The following is a 22,148-nucleotide window of genomic DNA, read 5'->3' on the forward strand; positions in this document are numbered from 1 at the left end:
AGATGAATCATTATTACCGTCTGTGGTTTAATTCAGTTATTGAGTTTAATTCAGTATATCATCTAAATACAATTATTGATGTTGATTCTGACTGAATTTCAGAAATATTGTGATGAATGTATAGTTTGATGTGCTGTGCTGCCTAACCAAGACCTTCACTATTAATATGAAGTTAGGTTGTCATTATCTAGACTGCCCTCTCCCTTTTCATTTCTGGTCAGCCATGTTCCAGGAAGTAGTTTTATTCCAGGAAGTGATGCTGTTCAGGGGAGTAGTTAGATATGGGATGGGGCATTTTATGGCTAATGGTAGAAGGATACCACTATTTTGACTGTCTTTTGAAGTTCATCTCTGTGAACTCACACCTAGAGACAGGCCAGTTTGATTGGGTTGAGATAGCGGTGCCATGAACGGTTAATGATTTCTGTCATTGATTACCTTTAGAAAACATTGAAAATGTTCCCATATCCACCATTCCCAACATTATGCCACTGGCATACATGTACAGCTCACAGGAGGTTGGTGGCACCTTAATTGGGGAGGACAGGCTTGTGGTAATGGCTGGAGCGGAATGGTGGAATGGTATCTAATACATCAAACACATGGTTTGATGCCATTCCAGTTGCTCCATTCCAGGCATTATTATGAGCCGTCCTCCCCCTCAGCAGCCTCCACAAAAGCAGCAATTCTCATTTTAATACACTCCATCTCCATTTTAAAACAACATCATAAAATCCACAGCACATGGCTGATGCTAGGTCAATGCTATCTAGCTATACTCAGTGCCTGTGTGCATGTCAGCCTAGTATGTAGAGGATCTTTGTTGAGCAGCAGTAGTGACAGTGTCGCCAGCAGTAGAGGATCACAGGCTGGTGACAGGGTGTCCCGCGTCACCGTGGGGACAGAGAAGGTCCCCTTGATGTGTGACGTCACCGTCAAGCCAACGAATGGCCGACTGGCTGAATAATTCCTCGGTGCCAGTCAGTGCCTGAGCGATCACTGCGCAGTCTACCATCACAGGCAGGCAGCACACACAGGAGCACACACAGGAGCACACAGGAGCACAGGGAGGATTAGAATGATGATGATTAAACTACTACTTATCAGCCTCATCATCCACATTATCTTCACCAGGTTATTGTTTTGATTTTCTGGGATTATCAAGATGGCCTTTATTGACTGTACAACAGATATTTCTGTGATGTATTCACTTTGCTGGACATTTTGTATGCTTCCTGGTCCACTCCATCACCCAGCTGACTTGTGTAACTAACCCAGAGGCTTCACTCACCTCTGCTACAGCCTGCATCTGGCCACATCAATCACCCCGCCCAGCCAAGAAAGGCATGGCTAATCAATCTAATAGCCACATCCAGAGTGGAGTGCAGGACATTGTAGCTACCTGCAGACATGTATACCCACATGCATTCACCCCAATCTCTCTTCTTCCCTCCTACCCTTTGCAGCTCTCTCTCGCGCTCTCTCTCTCTCTTGCTTTCTCTCTCGCTCTCTCTCTCATTAGCTACCTCTATCTCTTTCGTCTTCCAAGTCTCCTCACTGTTTTGATCTCTCATTCATCTTGTATCCTTTGTTCTCTCTCTCCCTGATCTCTTCAGTCTCTAGGGTGCTGGAGCTTTGCCGGCTCCATGTGCTCCAGCTTTTTAATCAGATATATATATAAAAAGAGCAAACTGGGATCGGCCATAAATATACTTCCATCAATATATCCCACAGATCAATTGTGCCGGGAGTGGGAGCAGGGTCTGCAGTGTACTACACCATGCCCGCCTGCTTCCTGCATGGTGAAATATGATTGTCATCAACCCCCTACACTCTGATTATCAAACACCCCCCGACAACCCACTGCAGAACCTCCGTTGATCTAACAGGCCTAAGTCTGTGTTTACTTCTGGAAATGAGAACTGTGACTATGTGTGCAGAGAAAGGCTAAGGGAAGAGAGGCAGTCATCTTTTTCCACCCGGTGAGTTTTATCACAAGGTTACTCATATCCCCCCAGACTCCCCCTGCACCACCACTGCCAGTCAGTCCAAAACCCTACTCAATAAATTGGATGCAGTCTATCACAGTGCCATCCGTTTTGTCACCAAAGCCCCATATACTACCCACCACTGCGACCTGTACACTCTCGTTGGCTGGCCCTCGCTTCATACTCGTCGCCAAACCCACTGGTTCCAGGTCATCTACAAGACCCTGCTAGGTAAAGTCCCCCCTTATCTCAGCTCGCTGGTCACCATAGCAGCACCTACCTGTAGCACGCGCTCCAGCAGGTATATCTCTCTAGTCACCCCCAAAACCAATTCTTCCTTTGGACGCCTCTCCTTCCAGTTCTCTGCTGCCAATGACTGGAACGAACTACAAAAATCTCTGAAACTGGAAACACCTATCTCCCTCACTAGCTTTAAGCACCAGCTGTCAGAGCAGCTCATAGATTACTGCACCTGTACATAACCCATCTACAATTTAGCCCAAACAACTACCTCTTTACCTACTGTATTTATTTATTAATTTATTTTGCTCCTTTGCACCCCATTATTTCTGTCTCTACTTTGCACTTTCTTCCACTGCAAACCAACCATTCCATTGTTTTTTTAGTTTTTATTTTACTTGCTGTGTTGTACTCACTTCGCCTCCATGGCCTTTTATATTTTTATTTATTTATACATATATTTGTTTGCCTTCACCTCCCTTATCTCACCTCACTTGCTCACATTGTATATAGACTTATTTTTTTTTTCACTGTATTATTGACTATATGTTTGTTTTACTCCATGTGTAACTATGTGTTGTTGTATGTGTCGAACTGCTTTGCTTTATCTTGGCCAGGTCGCAATTGTAAATGAGAACGTGTTCTCAATTTGCCTACCTGGTTAAATAAAGGTTAAATAAATTTTAAAAAAAATTAAAAAAATAACTCACACCTAAGTTAGAGTTAAAAAAGAGCAATGTTTTCATGAAAGTGCTTGAATAAAAAACAAACGGGGACATCATTCCAGCTGAAATTTTATGTCATGAAACAAGGTATTTTTATTTATTTTTAAGTCATGCAACAAGACTTGTTTAAAGCTCATTTTTAAAATATTCTCTCCGGGACAAGAATGCAGGGGACAGTGAATCCAGTCATTATCTAATTTATTTTAAGAATCTTTGAATAGGATCATTTTCTGTGTCGAAATGGGGGATATCTGACCCTGTGAATCCCACTCCACAAGGCACCTGCCAATCACAACACCATCAGACCTGGCAACCAATCAGAATACACCTCTGTGGTTGCCGGCACTGCAGACAGACCAGAGCTGTCCTGGGATTGGCTGTAGCCGGGCTGGCTGGCAGAGAGGGACGAGGGCTTTTGTTACAGGCCGATTATGTACGAGGGGAGTCGAAAATAGCCCGCCTCAATCATTCCTTTGTGCTGGCATGACAAAGCTCTGCCCCAGCTGTGCTGTCTCCTCTCTGGGACTATGCAACAACTGCTACTGCCTGGCCTAAAGAGGCCCAGACCTACATAGGACTAATCTGCACTAGAGCCTGTTTGTTGGAGGGTGTTGATGTAGGTATATTCATATCTACGGTTGAAGGCACAAGTAAAGATATGGCTCTGGGTTTTTTGTTTTTGAGTGAGTAGCTGTATGAATGGATGAGGTTTCTGAGAGAGAAGCTGTATGAATGGATGAAGTTTCTGAGAGAGAAGCTGTATGAATGGATGAGGTTCTGAGAGAGAAGCTGTATGAATGGATGAGGTTTCTGAGAGAGAGAAGCTGTATGAATGCATGAGGTTTCTGAGAGAGAAGCTGTATGAGTGGATGAGGTTACTGAGAGAGAGAGAAGCTGTATGAATGGATGAGGTTTCTGAGAGAGAAGCTGTATGAGTGGATGAGGTTTCTGAGAGAGAAGCTGTATGAGTGGATGAGGTTTCTGAGAGAGAAGCTGTATGAATGGATGAGGTTTCTGAGAGAGAAGCTGTATGAGTGGATGAGGTTTCTGAGAGCGAAGCTGTATGAATGGATGAGGTTTCTGAGAGAAGCTGTATGAGTGGATGAGGTTTCTGAGTGAGAAGCTGTATGAGTGGATGAGGTTTCTGAGTGAGAAGCTGTGTGAATGGATGAGGTTTCTGAGTGAGAAGCTGTATGAATGGATGAGGTTTCTGAGAGAGAAGCTGTATGAATGGATGAGGTTTCTGAGAGAGAAGCTGTATGAATGGATGAAGTGAAAGTGGAAGGAGAGAGGTGTGCGTTAATTAGAGGTGGGAATGTGTATGTGACAGATTGGGGGAACAGAGAGAATGGGAGGGAGAAAGGGAATGAGAGAGGGATGAAGGAAAGCAATATCCAGTAGATTGAATATGCAGTGGTTTGAATATCCAGTGGACTGCATATCCAGTGGTTTGAATGGTCAATGATGGGCCCCAAACTGTCAGGGACAATAGAGAGTGGTGGGCCACTATTAATGACAATAGAGTCTTTGACATTGTGACCGCTCAGCCCCTCAAGGGTGGGGGAAGGGGGGAGCGAGTTGGTCTCCCATCTGCCTCAAGAGGGTCATGTCACACTGTGTGTGGTGTGTGGTGTGGTGTGTGATGTAGTGTGTGTGGTGTGGTGTGTGGTGTGGTGTAGTGTGTGTGGTGTGTGTGGTGCGCGGTGTGTGTGCAGGCAGGCCTTTAGAACTGGACTACAGTTGTATCAGTTTTTGGATTTAATGCATTTGTTTGGTTGCTAGCTTGAGCTCATGTTTGGTTGTGTAGTATAAATTTGATAGCTACAGTAATTCTACCAGTGGAGGCTGGTGGGAGGAGCTATAGGAGGACAGGCTCATTGTAACGGCTGGAATGGAATACATGGAACCGTATCAAACAGATCAAACATATGGAAACCACATGTTTGACTCCGTTCCACTGATTCCATTCCAGTCATTACAATGAGCCTGGCCTGCTATTGCTCCTCCCACCAGCCTCCACTGAAATCTATTATCTAAGGAGATACAAATCCAGGCTTTCTAACTCATTGTACTATCCTAGCAGTTCATGAAATAATGCAACTCACGCTCCATGTCTTGTCAATGCCATGAGTATGATTTGATATAATCACAATATATGTTGTTGCTGTGTACCACCCTGCTAAAGTCAGCAGAATATAGTTGATGGATAACAGACAACCGCCTGCCTATCTCTTCTCATCTTGTCATCAGCTGCATCTTTTCTGTGAGCTTATCAGAAAAGTCAGTGGTCTTTATTTAGGTTTGCTTGGCTAAGCAACAAGGCTTGCCTCTTCAGACATAAAGAGGGGGGAAAAATGTTACTGTGGAACACGCCATGAGTGACAGTGTAGGAGACAACACACATTCTGGTTTCAACAACAGAGTCAAGTTAGGGAGAGGAGAGAGGACTTGACATGTTCTCTCCTGAAACATGTTGTCACAAAGCTCAGCCCCACCCACTGAGACGTCTGAATCCCCACCACAATTGACTTGCTTTGTGATCTGAATTGAGCGGATGGGATGATATTGGAAGAATTGTGATATATTAGAGAGCTGAGAGAGAGGGAGACAGAGAGCGACTGAATGTGTTCGATCACAGGAGGATGGTGGTGCATTCATTTGGGAGGACGGGCTTGTGGTAATGGCTGGTGTGGAATTAGTGGAATGGTATCAAATACATCAAACACATGGTTTCATGTGTTTGATGCCATTCCATATGCTCCGTTCCAACCATTATTATGAGCCGTCCTCCCCTCAGCAGCCTCCACTGGTGCGCATGCATGCTTGGGTGTGTATACGTGTGTACGGTGTTCTCGAGGTACAAAGCAGGAGACAACACGCCCCTCGTACTCCACCCCAACTCCCAAAACAAAGCGGGTTTTGTGGGACTGCGCTGCACACCCGGTTGCCTTGGTGATCGGAATGAAAGTGACAGCTCCCCAAGCAACAGAGCCCTCTCCCCTCCCCCCTCCCTCCTCTTCCCTCCCCACCCCAGCAGGTGTAGCAGGAAAAGGAAGATGTCTGTCACTTCTGGCCTTGTGTCTCTGCTGGAGGAGAGGAGAGTGAAGTGGGACTGCGGCTGCGCAGCTCATCGGCAGCTCTCCGTTGTTCGACTCACATCGAGGGCACACAGATTCAGGGAACCAATGGGTGGCGAACAGCGCTGCAGTCGTTTCTGTGGATGGAAAGTAAAAACACAACACCTTTTATTCAACTACTTCCTTGAGAACAGAACTGTATTGTTTAGATGCCTTTTTGGATTGGACAACATTGGGCCCCGTGCACACAGTCTCCTGTGATTGCACACTCACAACAATGACACTTAGCGTTTATGGTTGCCATGGAGATATCCCTCGTTGCAGAATGAGGTTAGAAGCAAAGGTCTAAATCTCCTAATGTCCTTGCCGCGGGTGGAGACTGTCTGAAGAAAAGAGAGTGTATACCGCAACTCTCAGGAGGAAGAAACGGAAGGTCATAAAGGAGCGTGCTGCACTTTTACTGCCTGACAATTGAGACCTGCTTTGTGTGGAGGTTGCATTCCCTTTAAAATGGAAGGTGAGCGCTGACAAAGAGGTTCATTGAAAAAGAGAGCTGGCCCGGTAGAGGATTTTTCCCCCTTCTTTACAGACCTAATCTCTTACATGGGGACAAAGCTCCCCCCTGTGCCCCTTCCTACTTGCCCCCGATACCCACCATCTCCCCCCTAGAAAAAGACGAGGTTCCACAGCTGCCTCTAGCTCCGCCCCATGTCCCTCCATTATCTCTAATCTCCAGTGAAAAGCTCCCCCCTTCACACCCCAGGGTCCGCCCCGCCCCAACCCCCTATATCCTCTCCCCCTCTCTGTGATTAATTTCCCCTCCGGTTGGTCGTTCCCCAAAGCCATTAGTTGTTGGAACGGCCCCTTCAACACACAATCTGCACTCTCGCTTTAATTGCGGCAGATCGGGGAGCGCTAATTAACTGTGACCCTACAGAGGGGTCTCGTTAGGGGGCAACGGGGCAGGGGTGTGGGTGTGTTGGCTGGGGTCAGTACAGTTGGTGTCCAGCCACGTCATGAGACAGCCGGAACCATTGTCACATGGCTGCTGGAGCCCCGAGAGGGCTTGTGATGAGAGCTTGATGGGTTTTATAACCTTTGACCTGCTTCTGATGATGGGTGCGTCTACATTCTGGGGTCTTGTTCTTCTCTTGCATGACACACTCTAGATGATAATTTTAGACTGTTTTTATCAACTCTAACCAGAAATACACTATATGATGATTTACGATGTTGGGGGAGATATATGGAAACAGTAAATAAACCTAATGTTTGCAGTGCATGAATTGGTGAGGCTGTTTATGAAACACATCATTCTTTGGGGAAGTTGAAATTATAGCCATCCAACGCCATATGGTTTTGATGAATGATAATGGCATCATGGATGGATGAGGATGCTTTACCGTCAGTGAGTTTTTCATGTCACTCCTAGAGCAGCAGCCTCAGCTCCACCGCATTAGTAAAGACGGGTGAAACCTTGGTCCCGTTAGTCACTAAAGACATTGCTAATTGTTGTTTTGCTGATAGCTAATTGCTATTTTCTCACCCCGCTGTTGGAACCACACAAACACCCCCCCAAAAAAGACAGACTGAAAGGGGATACTGCTCCCATAAATCAGGCAGAGAGAGAGAGAAAGAGAGTGAAAGAGATCCGTAGAAAGAGGTAGAGTTGAAAGGAGAGAGAAGGGGAATGAACGAAGTAGGAATGGTGTCCTATGCATTTTGTTAGTTGAGTCAGACGCTCTCCTCTGCATAATTATAGTCCTGCCGATTATGCCCATAGTCTAAACACAGAGAGACCTACGAGAGGTAGCTCAGGCCTGGGTCGCCCATGGGCCGCACGTGCAAACCCAGCCTTCAGCCCCCCTACCCCTCCTCTTCCTGGCAGGTGCGAGAGGAGAGGAGAAGGCTGCTTTTCAGAGGCTCTTTCTGAAGCCGCGCGCTGTAGCGCCTTACACCTCTACCCGGGATGTGAGGGGACAGGGGATTGTCTGTCCGTCTGCCAACAGGCAAAGAGAGAGAAAGGGGGGAGAGAGGTAGGAAGGCATCATTTTAACCCTGACAAACCCCCACAGTTCCTGGGAAAAGCCCCTACGACTCTCCTTGAACCGTAAACTCAAGCCTTTGGCATTCTCATGGTGAACCACATTTGAAAGGAAACATGTCTGATCCACAGATCCACATACAGTATTCAGCTGTAGAATCTTTACTAGTGTTCTCCACTTGAGAATTCTTTCCATGGTTTCTAACACATGCAGTCCTGTACCATGAGGTTGTTTAACTATTTCACAACATATTGACTGACACGTAGCTGTCTATTTGACACTCCAGTGAGTGTGACAGTCTGTGTGTTTAGGAGAGAGCGAGAGTGCATTCAAATCAAGTCAAACTTTATTTGTCACATGCGCCAAATACAACAAGTGCAGACCTTACCGTAAAATGCTTACTTACAATCCCTTAACCAACAGTGCAGTTCAAGAAGAGTTTAAGAAAGTATTTACCAAATAAACAAAAGTTTTTTTTTTAAATTAAAAATAAATTAAAAGTAACACAATGACATAACAATAATGAGGCTATATACAGGGGGTACCGGTACCGAGTCAGTGTGCAGGGGGACAGGTTAGTTGAGGTAATTTGTACATGTAGTTAGGGGTGAAGTGACTATGCATAGATAATAAACAGCGAGTAACAGCAGTGTACAAAACAAATGGGGGGGGGGGGGGGGGTCAATGTAATAGTCCAGTGGCCGTTGGATTAATTGTTTAGCAGTCTTATAGCTTGGGGGTAGAAGCTGTTAAGGAGCCTTTTGGTCCTCGACTTGGCTCTCCAGTACCGCTTGCCGTGCGGTAGCAGAGAAAACAGTCTATGACTTGGGTCAAGTCTATGACTTGACAATTTTATGGGCTTTCCTCTGACACCGCCTATTATATAGGTCCTGGATGGCAGGAAGCTTGGCTCCAGTGATGTACTGGGGGTACGCACTACCCTCTGTAGCGCCTTACGGTCAAATGCCGAGCGGTTGCCATACCAGGCGGTAATGCAACCAGTCAGGATGCTCTCAATGGTGCAGCTGTACAACTTTTTGAGGATCTGGGGACCCATGCCAAATCTTTTCAGTCTCCTGAAGGGGAAAGGTTTTGCAGTGCCCTCTTCACGACTGTATTTGTGTGTTTGAACCATGATAGTTCGTTGGTGATGTGGACACCAAGGAACTTGAAACTCTCGACCCGCTCCACTACAGCCCTGTTGATGTTGATGGGGGCCTGTTCGGCCCGCCTTTTCCTATAGTCCACGATCAGCTCCTTTGTCTTGCTCACATTGAGGGAGAGGTTGTTGTCCTGGCACCACACGGCCAGTTCTCTGACCTCCTCCCTATAGGCTGTCTCGTCGTTGTTGGTGATCAGGCCTATCACTGTTGTGTCATCAGCAAACTTACAGTGGCTTGCAAAAGTATTCACCCCCCTTGGCATTTTTCCTATTTTGTTGCCTTACAACCTGGAATTAAAATAGATTTTTGGGGGGTTTGTGTCATTTGATTTACACAACATGCCTACCAGTTTGAAGATGCAAAATATTTTTTCTTGTGATACAAGCAAGAAATAAGACAAAAAACAGAAAATTTGAGCGTGTATAACTATTCACCCATCCCAAAGTCAATACTTTGTAGAGCCACCTTTTGCAGCAATTACAACTGCAAGTATCTTGGGGTATGTCTCCGTAAGCTTGGCACATCTAGCCACTAGGATATTTGCCCATTCCTCAAGGCAAAACTGCTCCAGCTCCTTCAAGCTGGATGGGTTCCGCTGGTGTACAGCAATCTTTAAGTCATACCACAGATTCTCAATTGGATTGAGGTCTAGGCTTTGACGATGCCATTCTAAGACATTTAAATGTTTTCCCTTAAACCACTCAAGTGTTGCTTTAGCAGTATGCTTAGCGTCATTGTCCTGCTGGAAGGTGAACCTCCGCCCAGTCTTAAATCTCTGGAAGACTGAAACAGGTTTCCCTCAAGAATTTCCCTGTATTTAGCGCCATCCATCATTCCTTCAATTCTGACCAGTTTCCCAGTCCCTGCCGATGAAAAACATCCCACAGCATGATGCTGCCACCACCATGCTTAACTGTGGGGATGTTGTTCTTGGGGTAATGAGAAGTGTTGGGTTTGCACCAGACATAGCGTTTTCCTTGATGGCCAAAAAGCTCAATTTTAGTCTCATCTGACCAGAGTACCTTCTTCCATATGTTTGGAGCGTCTCCCACATGCCTTTTGGTGAACACCAAATGTGTTTGCTTTTATTTTTTCTTTATGTGGTCTCTTTGTTGCCTCTGATTAATTCCCTCCTAGCCTGGTCTGTGAGTTTTGGTGGGTGGTCGTCTCTTGTTGTGATTTGTTGTGGTGCCAAATTCTTTCCATTTTTAATAATGGATTTAATGGTGCTTTGTGGGATGTTCAAAGTTTCTGATATATATATTTTTTAACCCAACCCTGATCTGTACTTCTCCACAACTTTGTCCCTGACCTGTTTGGAGAGGTCTTTGGTCTTCCTGGTGCTGCTTGCTTGGTGGTGCCCCTTGCTTAGTGGTGTTGCAGACTCTGGGGCCTTTCAGAACAGATGTATATATACTGAGATCATGTGACAGATCATGTGACACTTAGATTGCACACAGGTCGACTTTATATAATTAATTATGTGACTTCTGAAGGTAATTGGTTGCACCAGATCTTATTTAGGGGCTTCATAGCAAAGAGGGTGAATACATATGCACGCACCACTTTTCCATTTTTATTTTGTAGAATTTTTGAAACAAGTAAATTTTTTCATTTAATTTCACCAATTTGGACTATTTTGTGTATGTCCATTACATGAAATCCAAATAAAAATCTATTTATATTACAGGTTGTAATGCAACAAAATAGGAAAAACGCCAAGGGGATGAATACTTTTGCAAGGCACTGTAATGATAGTGTTGGAGTCGTGTTTGACCACACAGTCGTGGGTGAACATGGAGTACAGGAGGGGACTAAGTACACAGCCCTGAGCGGCCCCAGTGTTGAGGATCAGCGTGGCAGACGGGTTGTTGCCTACCATTTCCACCTGGAGGCGGCCCGTCAGGAAGTCTAGGATCCAGTTGCAGAGGGAGGTGTTTAGTCCCAGGGTCCTTAGCTTAGTGATGCGCTTCGTGGGCACTATGGTGTTGAACACTGAGCTGTAGTCAATGAACAGCATTCTCACATAGGTGTTCCTATTGTCCAGGTTGGAAAGGGCAGTGTGGAGTGAGATTGAGATTGCGTCATCTGTGGATCTGTTGGGGCAGTATGCGAATTGGAGTGCGTCTAGGGTATCCGGGAGGATGCTATTGATATGAGCCATGACCAGCCTTTCAAAGCACTTCATGGCTACCGACGTGAGTGCTACGGGGCGTTAATCATTTAGGCAGGTTATCTTCACTTCCTTGGGCACAGGGACTATGGTGGTCTGCTTGGAACATGGAGGTATTACAGACTCAGTTAGGGGAGAGGTTGAAAATGTCAGTGAAGACACTTGCCAGTTGGTCCGCGCATGCTTTGAGTACATGTCCTGGTAAACTGGCTTTGCGGCTTTGTGAATGTTGACCTGTTTAAAGGTCTTGCTCACATCGGCTACCGAGAGCATTATCACACAGTCATCCAGAACAGCTGGTGCTCTTGTGCATGCTTCAGTGTTGCTTGCCTCGAAGTGAGCATGAAAGGCATTTAGCTCGTCTGGTAGGCTCGCGTCACTGGGCAGCTCGCGTCTGGGTTTCCCTTTGTAGTCCGTAATAGTTTTCAATCCCTGCCACATCCGACGAGCGTCAGAGCCGGTGTAGTAGGATTCAGTCTTAATCCTGTATTGATGCTTTGCTTGTTTGATGGTTCGTCTGAGGGCATAGCGGGAGTTCTTATAAGTGTCCAGATTAGTGTCCCGCTCCTTGAAAGCGTCAGCTCTAGCCTTTAGCTCGATGCGGATGTTGCCTGTAATCCATGGCTTCTGGTTGGGATATGTACGTACGGTCACTGTGGGGACGATGTTGTCGATGCACTTATTGATGAAGCCGATGACTGAGGTGGTATACTCCACAATGCCATTGGATGAATCCCGGAACATATTCCAGTCTGTGCTAGCAAAACAGTCCTGTAGCATAGCATCCATGTCATCTGACCACTTCCGTATTGAGCGAGTCATTAGTGCTTCCTGCTTTAGTTTTTGCTTGTAAGCAGGAATCAGGAGGATAGAATTATGGTCAGATTTTCCAAATGGAGCGCAGGGAAAACTTTGAATGCATCTCTGTGTGTGGAATAAAGGTAGTCCAGAGTGTTTTTGCCTCTGGTTGCACACGTGACATACTGGTACAAATTTGGTTGGTAAAACTGATTTAAGTTTGCCTGCATCAAAGTCCCCGGCCACTAAGAGTGCCGATTCTGGATGAGCATTTTCTTGTTTGGTTATGGCCTTATAGAGTTGGTTGAGTGCAGTCTTAGTGCCAGCATCGGTCTGTGGTGGTAAATAGACGGCTTTGAATAATATAGATGAGAACTCTCTTGGTAGATAGTGTGGTCTACAGCTTATCATAAGGTACTCTACCTCAGGCGAGGAATACCTCGAGACTTATTTAATATTAGACATCACGCACCAGCTCTTATTGACAAAAAGACACACACCCCCACCCCTCGTCTTACCAGACGTAGCGTCTCTGTTCTGCCGATGCATGGAAAATCCCACCAGCTCTATATTATCCGTGTCGTCGTTCAGCCACGACTCTGTGAAACATAAGATATTACAGTTCTTAATGTCCCGTTGGTAGGATAATCGTAATCGTAGGTCATCAATTTTATTTTCCAATGATTGTATGTTAGCAAGTAGAACGGAAGGCAGTGGAAGTTTACTTGCTCGCCTACAGATTCTCAGAAGGCAGCCCGATCTGCATCCACTTTTCCTCCATATTTTCTTCACGCAAATGGCGGGGATCTGGGCCTGTTTCCGGGAGAGCAGTATATCCTTCTCGTCGGACTCGTTAAAGGAAAAAGCTTCTTCCAGTTCATGGTGAGTAATTGCTGTTCTGATCTCCAGAAGTTATTTTCGGTCATAAGAGACGGTAGAGCAACATTATGTACAAAATAAGTTTCAAACAACTAAAACGTCAGCCATACTCTTCAGCGCCATCTTAATTCATATAGATGAGTTTTGTGTCATAGTGTTTACATAGTGTAGAATAAACACGCTTGTGAAAAGAATGTGCATACATCGGCAAACTTGTGTTTTATGCATTTTTTTCCATGTGATTGTGCATTTCAGATAGCAGCCCATGTAGGGCTGAGTGCAGACTGCACAGCCTCTGTTATTTGGCTGAGGCCCGTTCACAGGCTCCATTGCCTCATTGCAGTTTGAGCTGTATAAAATGAGGAACAGATTGTGTATGATGTAAAATGGCAAACATCCCCGTCTCCATGGAAAAGGTTGAGTAAACGTTGTGCTGCAGATTAGTACAGTTTAGAAGGAACAACACTACTAACAACACGTGCCCATGGAAACAATGAAAAGAGCTCTGTTTCCAATCTGTGGCTCCCACTGGACTCCATGATCATGGCTGGAGAAGGTGTGGTGGAGAAGAAGGGCTGGAGAAGAAGTGCTGGAGAAGAAAAGGTGGAGAAGAAGAGGTGGAGAAGAAAAGGTGGAGAAAAAGAGCTGGGGAAGAAGAGCTGGAGAAGAAGAGTTGAAGAAGAGCTGGGGAAGAAATGCTGGAGAAGAAGAGTTGGAGAAGAAGAGTTGGAGAAGAAGAGCTGGGGAAGAAGAGTTGGAGAAGAAGAGCTGGGGAAGAAGAGTTGGAGAAGAAGAGCTGGGGAAGAAGTGCTGGAGAAGAAGAGTTGGAGAAGAAGAGCTGGGGAAGAAGAGTTGGAGAAGAAGAGCTGGGGAAGAAGTGCTGGAGAAGAAGAGCTGGGGAAGAAGTGCTGGAGAAGAAGATGTGGAGAAGGTGGGGTGGAGAAGAAGTGCTGGAGAAGAAGAGGTGGAGAAAAGAGCTGGGCAAGAAGAGCTGGAGAAGAGGTGGAGAAGAAGAGGTGGAGACAGTGTGGTGGGGAAGAGGAGCTGGAGAAGAAGAGCTGGAGAAGAAGAGGTGGAGAAGAAAGGCTGGAGAAGAAGAGGTGGAGAAGGTATGGTGGAGAAGAAGAGGTGGAGAAGAAGAGGTAGAGAAGGTGTGGTGGGAAAGAAGAGCTGGAGAAGAGCTGGAAAAGAAGAGGTGGAGAAGAAGAGCTGGAGAAGAAGAGGTAGAGAAGGTGTGGTGGTGAAGAAGAGCTGGGGAAGAAGAGCTGGAGGAGAAAAGCTGGAGAAGAGATGTTGTTGGCAGTCGGGGGAGGGGCAGTGCAGTCTTGCCAGGGTGTGTGTTTCTGTGTGAGTGCGTGCATGTGTGTGGCAGTATGTGTGGCAGTGATGGGGTTACATTTAGAGGGATGGGGGGAGGTGCTAGCAGGGCGATAAGGGGAGAGGAGCGGCGGCAGGATTAGAGCAGTCTATAAAGTCGTGAAAACGGTGGTAAAGTTGAGCAACCATCCCAATAAACCCTACAGCTCGGCAGAGGAGCCACACGACCGGGTGGAGGATAGAGGAAGGAGGAAGGAGGGTGGCATGGGAGTGTGAGTAACTGTGGGGGGGAGGGAGGCAGCTGACATACAGGGGCAGGAGACAGTCAGAGGGACAACGGGTACAGAGATGGATTTGGGGGGGATTTTAGGGTTTAGAGATTGGGTGGGGGCAGGGTGGGGTGGTTGATGCCAGCTGACACAGTCTGGCCATCCTCCAGACCAGACCAGGGGGATGTTTAGACAACTTTGACGGACGCAGGGTGAGCGGGGACAGGTGTGCGGTAACCAGGCCTCCGCCTGGCAGTTGGGCGATACCCAACACCATCAAAGGGGAGATGTTCTTAACGGGTGCTCAAAAGAGTTGTGGACAGAGAGCATTTGGGGTGGGAGGGTTAGAGGCTTAGGCCGTTTATCCACCGCCTTCAGCTGCCCCCACCCCATCCCCAGAGTGAAGGCTTCACCAGGCCCCCATCTTGTTCCACTGACAGGAGCCACCATGGTCTGGTTGACCCTGGAGCCCAGGCCCACTGCAGGGAAGGTCACAGCCAACCTTAATGCTACTTAAGACCCCCAGGCCACTGCTGCCAGTCTAAACACAGACCTCCATTCCTGTCCTCCTCTCACACACACACATGCACACGCGCACACACACACACACACACACACACACACACACACACACACACACACACACACACACACACACACACACACACACACACACACACACACACACACCCTAGCAGGGTACTAGAGGGATAGTTAGGATGGGAGTCAAATAGTCAATTCAACATAATGGAATCCAAGTAGAAAAGCAGGACAGACACTTTGTCATCTATCCTCCTGTTGTGGTTGTAAAGATTCTGAGGTAATCAGCACAGTGGTTTAGCTGACTCAGATGACATGGCAGTACAGCAGGGTCCCCGTACACCTCTCAAGTGTGATCTGTGGTAGAGGAGATTTGAGGGACACCTCTGTAACCTAGCTGTGGTGAGGGGTTGAGGAGAGTGAGGGCTGGGGATGTTCAGTGAGGGAGGGCAGCATGCTGCCTGCTCCTTCAGCCAAGAGCCTCTCTTCTCCTCTCTCCCCCCTAACCTCATTCCTCCAACCCCCCCCCCCCCCCCCCCCCCCTCGCTTCCTCCCTCCCTCCTCCTCTCGCTCCTCTCCATCACCCACGAGCCAAGAGTAGCTGCTTCATTATTCATAGTGGGGGTTGTGTGTGTGTGTGTGTGTGTGTGTGTGTGTGTGTGTGTGTGTGTGTGTGTGAGACGGGGAGTGTGGGTGTATCATAATTAGGCCGTCTGTGCAGTACAGCCCGGCCCAGGGGTTGACGAGACAGGGTTTCAGAGCGCTCCAGCGCCCCCTCCTCCTCTCCTCATCTCCTCCTCCCTCCATCCGAGCCCAATGCGGATGGCAATCAGTCACCGTTAGACTCATCTGGGCTGACCAGGAATTTACACGAGGTCCAGTTACCACACAAGCCCTGAGACCACAAATGAGCTGCTGAAATGTGTATTTGTAACTGTGTTTCTGTGTGTTTCCAATGTGCACGGTTTAGCTGGGAGAGAGCATCTTTTCTAGCTATGTGTGTGTGGTGTGTGTGATTCCTTTCTTGCTCTGTGTGTTTGCAGGCTGGTATGTGTGTATTAAGCAGAGTGAATGTTTGGTGATTATGGCTGTATATATAGACCTCTGTGGGTATGCTTTTGGACGTGTGAGTTTTCTCCGCATGGATAGGCTAGCAGCTTGTGTGTGCATGTGTGTGTGCGCTTGTCCTTGTGTCTTTGTGTATTGTGGGTCAGATGTTTTAGGATGTTAGTAGTATCAGTCACTTGAAATCATATCCATAGTAAACACATTGCTCCTCGCTAATGCAGCCTGGTACACAGCCAAACAAGGTTTGACACATCTCCCTACTCTGGCTCTGTGGCCATGTTAACATGCAGTTAGACCCGTTTGAAATGGAAATGGAAGACAGTGTGACTGTCTATAGAAATAACAACTTCCAAGAGTCAAAATTGATTTTTCTCTGGGTAACACCCCTCCTTTCCCGCCACCCCCCCCTCTCTCTCTCCCCCCCTCCTCTCTCTCTCTCTCTCCCTCCCTATCTTCTCTCTCTCTCTTTTTACTTCTCTTTCTTTCTCTCTCCCCCCCTCTCTTCTGTGTACTCTCCACTAGCTGGAAGGTCTCAGAGGGGTGTGATAGAGGGCCTTGGGAGGGTGAAGGAGAGAGTGTGAGGGGAGATGAAGGGCAGACCAGCGGAGAGAGCAGACACGGCATCTTTCAGCTGTTTGCACGGCATGGGCCCCGTAACCATGACAACGCCATTCTTGCTGGCTGAAGTCGAACTGAGGAAAAGGGGGGTTGGCTGGGTGGACAGGGGGGAGAAAGCCCTGGACCCACTCAAAAGAGTGACATCACTATAGAGGAAGTCACTGTTTCTTCCAAGTCCTTTTGTTATTCTTTTGAGACTTTCTTATACTTCCTCTGGTGCACTCAATCGTTGCAAAGCTGAGCAGAAGGAGGCTGTGAATCATGTTTGCTGATTTGCTGTTACAGGTACGTTATTCCTCTAGAAAGCTGCAGGCCCGTTGTCCACACCAACACTCAGTTTTCATATGGTTTCCTAAATGACCCAAATGCGTTCCTTGGCTGTACTCCGGCCCAACCTGGCCCTCAGACTCAGTGGTTGCAGACTACTTCTCTCTCTCTCTCTCTCTCTCTCTCTCTCTCTCTCTCTCTCTCTCTCTCTCTCTCTCTCTCTCTCTCTCTCTCTCATCCACAGGCACCCTGGAACATGACTGACATGAGCACATTCAAACGACATAAAGTGATTTTTGACAGAAACCATTTGCCAAGTTTCCTTGACCCCCACCGCCTCCTCCCTTACTGTTCATGATTGCATAAGCACATGCAACATCCACATCCAGTGCAGTCGCCTCACATGCAACCTCTCCTTTTTAAATAATAACACATTACGTCACCCAACAGGCAACAGCTGCCCTGCAATATTTTCGGGGCAACCTGCCGGTTGCCTGGGTGACTATGAGGAATAATCATGGGTCTGGACTGAACCAAACCCCCTTCTCTATAACAAAACACACATAAACACACTGCATAGGGTCCCTGGAGTCCCCTGTCCCTGGTGAGTAGGGCTCTGGCTCCCAGCCTATAGACAATGAGCCCCCGACTCTCAGGGGCCCCATCTGTTTCAAAAGTGCAATCAAGTGAGCCGCGATGGGCGGACAGGAAAATACGAGTCACGGAGGAAGGCTGAAGCCTGTTTTTATATTCTCCCCCCTCTCTCAGTCGTCCCCGTTGACTCTCTCTCACACAATCTCTTTCTTTCTCTGTCTCTCTCACTCTGATGGTCATAAAGCCAGGAAACATCTGTAACCCCTTCCACGGGTTAGAGTTCATGTTCCAAAACCTAGTCAGAACAGACAGGCAGGCAGACAGGCAGGCAGGCAGGCAGAGTCTTCTGCTACACTGTCCCCCTGTCTGCTGAGACAGATAGCTCTGCGTCCTTTGTCCCTGGAGCTGGGCCGGGTCGTTAAGCCATTAAAACCAATTTAATTGGTTATTGAGGCGGCCATGGTCATTTCTATGGGTTCAGTGCCCTGTCAATCAATAAATCAATCAATCTCTCTCTGCTAGGCTGGTATTAGCTTGTGGTCAGCACTTTCTAAATGACAGTGAGTTCTTCCCTTGGAGACGAGGGTTTTTGATCTATTCAACTGTTGTGGTGTGACTCAGAGTTAACCTGTAATCTGTAAATAGTTTAACACCATAATGTCACCATAAGGATACTTGAGAGTATGCTTTCTGTTTACCTATGAGAACAACACACTTTGGGTGTCTGAGATATCTATTTTTTATCGGCATTAGTTTTTGTTCTTAGGCTGCATTTACACAGGCAGGGGAATTCTGATCTTTTGCTAATTATTGGCAGATTTGGGCTACCTGTGTAAACACAGCCTATGTGACATGGCTGAGTGATTCTACCTCATCACATTTCCTATTTGGTGATTTTTAACCCATTGAAACAACATGGATAAAAGTCTCACCTATAATAGGCAGATAATCCTGCTATTAGATCAAAGGTACACAGTTTACCGGGTTTAGCCAGGGACTAAGGAGCTCCCTTTAATGAGCTTACATTAAACCTACCCATATCTCACTGTTTAAGATTGGTATTTATCAGGCTTTTCCTCTCTAAGGTTATCCCAGTGTGAATCCAACCATAATAGAATCCTGGATTGTTTTCAAGAAGTCTCAGAATTGGAATAAGGGATTAAACTGGGATGATTTCAGTGAAAGCGGTAGAATTAAATACATCTTCAAGTATTTCCTGGTTATCCAGAGATGTCATCTGTCATTGGACGTCCACCAGAACTAGCTGGGAGAAGTGTGTATGTATGAGCTGTGGAGGAGGACATGGCGGCGGAGGGTTGCCCCCTCTGCTGCTACTGCATGTAAGGCTTGTCATGCTCTCAGGAGCAGGGGAGCAGGGGAGGCCAGGGCACACATCATCTCTCAGCAGCTCCCCTCTGCTCCCCTCTCTGCCCATTCGTGCAGGGAATGAATGAGTCACACAATTAATGATTCCATAAAAACAACTGCTCTTGAAATGGCCCATCGCTCTCAGCATGGCAGTTGTTGCTGAGCTGAATTCTCCCAGCCAGGCCATCCATCTACTACATGAAGGGCTTCTCAATGACTTGTGTCAGGCCAAAGGCTCCAAAACGTGGTTCATCGGGCCACATTTGAAGAAGACATTTTACCCGTTCCCTATAATGTCTATGAACATTAGTTCATAAGAAAATACAACTTACTTGTAAGCGGTCTTTTGTGCTTTTGATTGGGATGAAACAAGGGGTTTCCCTACCATAGTAACTGTGACTATAGCAGTAACCAGGTAGAGGTTAGTCAGAGCAACATGAGTAGTGGTGATGGGACTGCCAACTGAGCATGCTCTGTGAGCACTGTGGGAAATGTCAACATAGCAGGGAAAGGCTTTGTCAAACAGTGACACTTCTTGGGCAGGGTTACCCCATGTAACCCCCCCCACACACACACACACACACGCAAGGCTGTAATTTCTGCCAAAGGTGCTTCAACAACACACACACACACACTTTTCCCCTTTAGCTACATTACAATAGTCATCACTTTCCTAGGCCTTCATGTAACTAGTAATGCTCAACTGTGCTGCTGAATATCAAACCTCAGACAGACAGTCTATCTATAGAAATGACCTACACAATTGAAAATACAGAAAAAGTGTTGCAAAAAAGGGTACAATTTGATAGGATGTCCTTTGCTGCTGCGTAACCAGTCTGCCCTCCCCACCCTCCTTACCCACATCCCCATGCAACGACAATGGCCATCTCTGCCCTAATAATACACTGGCTGATTGGTCGGGCCCAGATTACCCCTGGGATACCAGTTGTCAGAAACTCACAGAGGCTCTTTACCCCAACCCATAGTCTGAAATTCCTAACTGTCCCTGTATTAATAGCTCGCCACAACTGGTAGTGCGCAGGTCCAAACTCAACCCCATTGGCCCGAGAAAACAATGGAGGGAAAGCGTGAAGCAGGAAGCTGCGACTGGTCGGAGGCGATAAGGACAGATTTCAGTCCGGCCCTAACAGAAGAGAGAGGGAGGGAGAAAAAGAGGGAGGAAGGGAGGGAGAGGGAGGGAGACGGCTCGGTTTGGGACTGGCCTAGTTTCTGCCACGTTTTGAGGGCTTTTAGGCGGGTTGTTTTCCTTTCATGGTCTAAACACACATGTTCTGAGAGAATGGTGATGATACATTTACACAGAGAGAAGTTGTGTTTGTCTTGGATGCGTGGCGCCAATGCACCTGATAACGGCAGTAGAGGAAGATAATTAACCAAGGTCTGTAGCCAGACTGATAGAATCTGGACCTAAAAATGAAGTGCTTACTGTATAGTGCTGGTAATGCAGAGGTCGACATTGTAAATGAACCCTTTTATTGTCCAATTCCCCTCCCGAGGGAGACTCCAATGTCAGACCAGTCAATGACTGGTGTTACTATCGAATTAGTTCCAATATGGAGTCTTTCAGCAGACTCCCTGTCCAACACTAGTCATTATGTACTGTAGCCCACGCTCCGAATAACACGACACTCCAGAGCCGTGTGGCTGTTGTTTCAGCTGCGTTCACAACTTCATCCTGTCATGGCATCACAGTACAGTGTAACACTGAACAGATGTGGCCATGTGGACGTTTTAAACATTTGTATCACTGCTAATCATGGTTCTAGACATGCAATAGTGAAGCCAAATGGTTGATGATGAATGTAGCAGACGGATTCCTAGTATATATATATATATATACTGTATATAGCAGATACAGCAGATTAAGGATCTAAGTCAAGCTATATGCACTGGTCCTATATATATATTGTTGGCAAAACAGTACAAAACAGATCTGTGACCAGGCTGTATTCATCCTGCTGACTCTGTATGACTTTACTGATGGAATTTGACCAGGCTACTAATATTACTTTCACAGATGGGAGATGTGAAGCCAGGAAACTGAAAACAATCTGTCCAATAGTGAAAATAGTTATGTTTAATGTTCATAGAAACAAACTACATTGAGTCGTTGCATAGATACTGTCCGCTAAGGGGAACCAATTAGAAGAGACTGTAGTTAGAAATTACAGGGTTGTATTTTATGAGATGGCAAATATTATTAACCAATTCCTATGTTGGCCGCCATCTTGGGAAAGACCAGAAGTGGAACTTTTGACATCTGGGAAAAGAGGAAGTCACTGGACATTAAAGAAATACACATACTGATTGCATTGTGTTTTTTTAATGTTTGATTAGGCCAACACATACCCATAAAATGACATTCTCTCGAGATGCTTGATTGGTAATGCGAGTACATTACCATTAATTAAAGTTGCATATGTTCTGTATGTATTTGTCAACAACCAGTGCTCCTTATAGGAACCAAAAGCCTTAAGTTCGTAAGTCATGTTCTGTATGTATGAATGAGACATTGAAGTGTTTCTGTCTGTTCTCCAGGCACGACAGAGCGGGTGTGTCTGATCCAGGGGACAGTGGAGGCTCTGAATGGAGTCCATAACTTCATCGCTGAGAAGGTGCGGGAGATGCCACAGAGCAGCCAGAAATCCGAACCGGTCAGCGTAATGCAGCCACAGACCACCGTCAACCCTGACCGCATCAAACAGGTGAAGCCCGTTACCATGATCCCAACCCCGGCTTCTTTTCTCTCAAGACCCTCTAGTGTTGAGACCGAGACTACATTCTCTCCCTGGACTAAATGAGAGTTCAACCTGAGAGTGTATAGTGAATGTAGAAGGGATTTTTCCATGTGTTTTTTGTACCTATTTTATCCCAACTGAGGCAATGAAAGTGTCTGTGTGCACGTGAGTGTGTGGTTGTAGGTGTGTGTTGGGTCGGTAGGTATGAATATGACGGAGCAAACTAACAATCCTGGACTGAACCCTTATGGAGGAGAATC

The 22,148-nt window shown here is 46.6% G+C and overlaps 1 protein-coding gene across 4 annotated transcripts in view; it reads left to right on the plus strand.

Annotated features, from left to right (window-relative positions):
- Positions 1 to 22,148, plus strand: part of LOC139549094 (RNA-binding protein Nova-1-like) — a 67,581-nt gene that overhangs the window by 14,833 nt on the left and 30,600 nt on the right. For all 4 annotated transcript variants that reach the window (XM_071359217.1, XM_071359216.1, XM_071359214.1 and 1 more), the window contains one exon: positions 21,689 to 21,855. In XM_071359217.1, coding sequence (XP_071215318.1) covers positions 21,689 to 21,855 — 167 coding nt within the window. The remainder of the gene's footprint in view (positions 1 to 21,688; positions 21,856 to 22,148) is intronic.

This window comes from Salvelinus alpinus, chromosome 22 (genome assembly GCF_045679555.1).
Source record: "Salvelinus alpinus chromosome 22, SLU_Salpinus.1, whole genome shotgun sequence".
Lineage (NCBI taxonomy): Eukaryota > Metazoa > Chordata > Actinopteri > Salmoniformes > Salmonidae > Salvelinus > Salvelinus alpinus.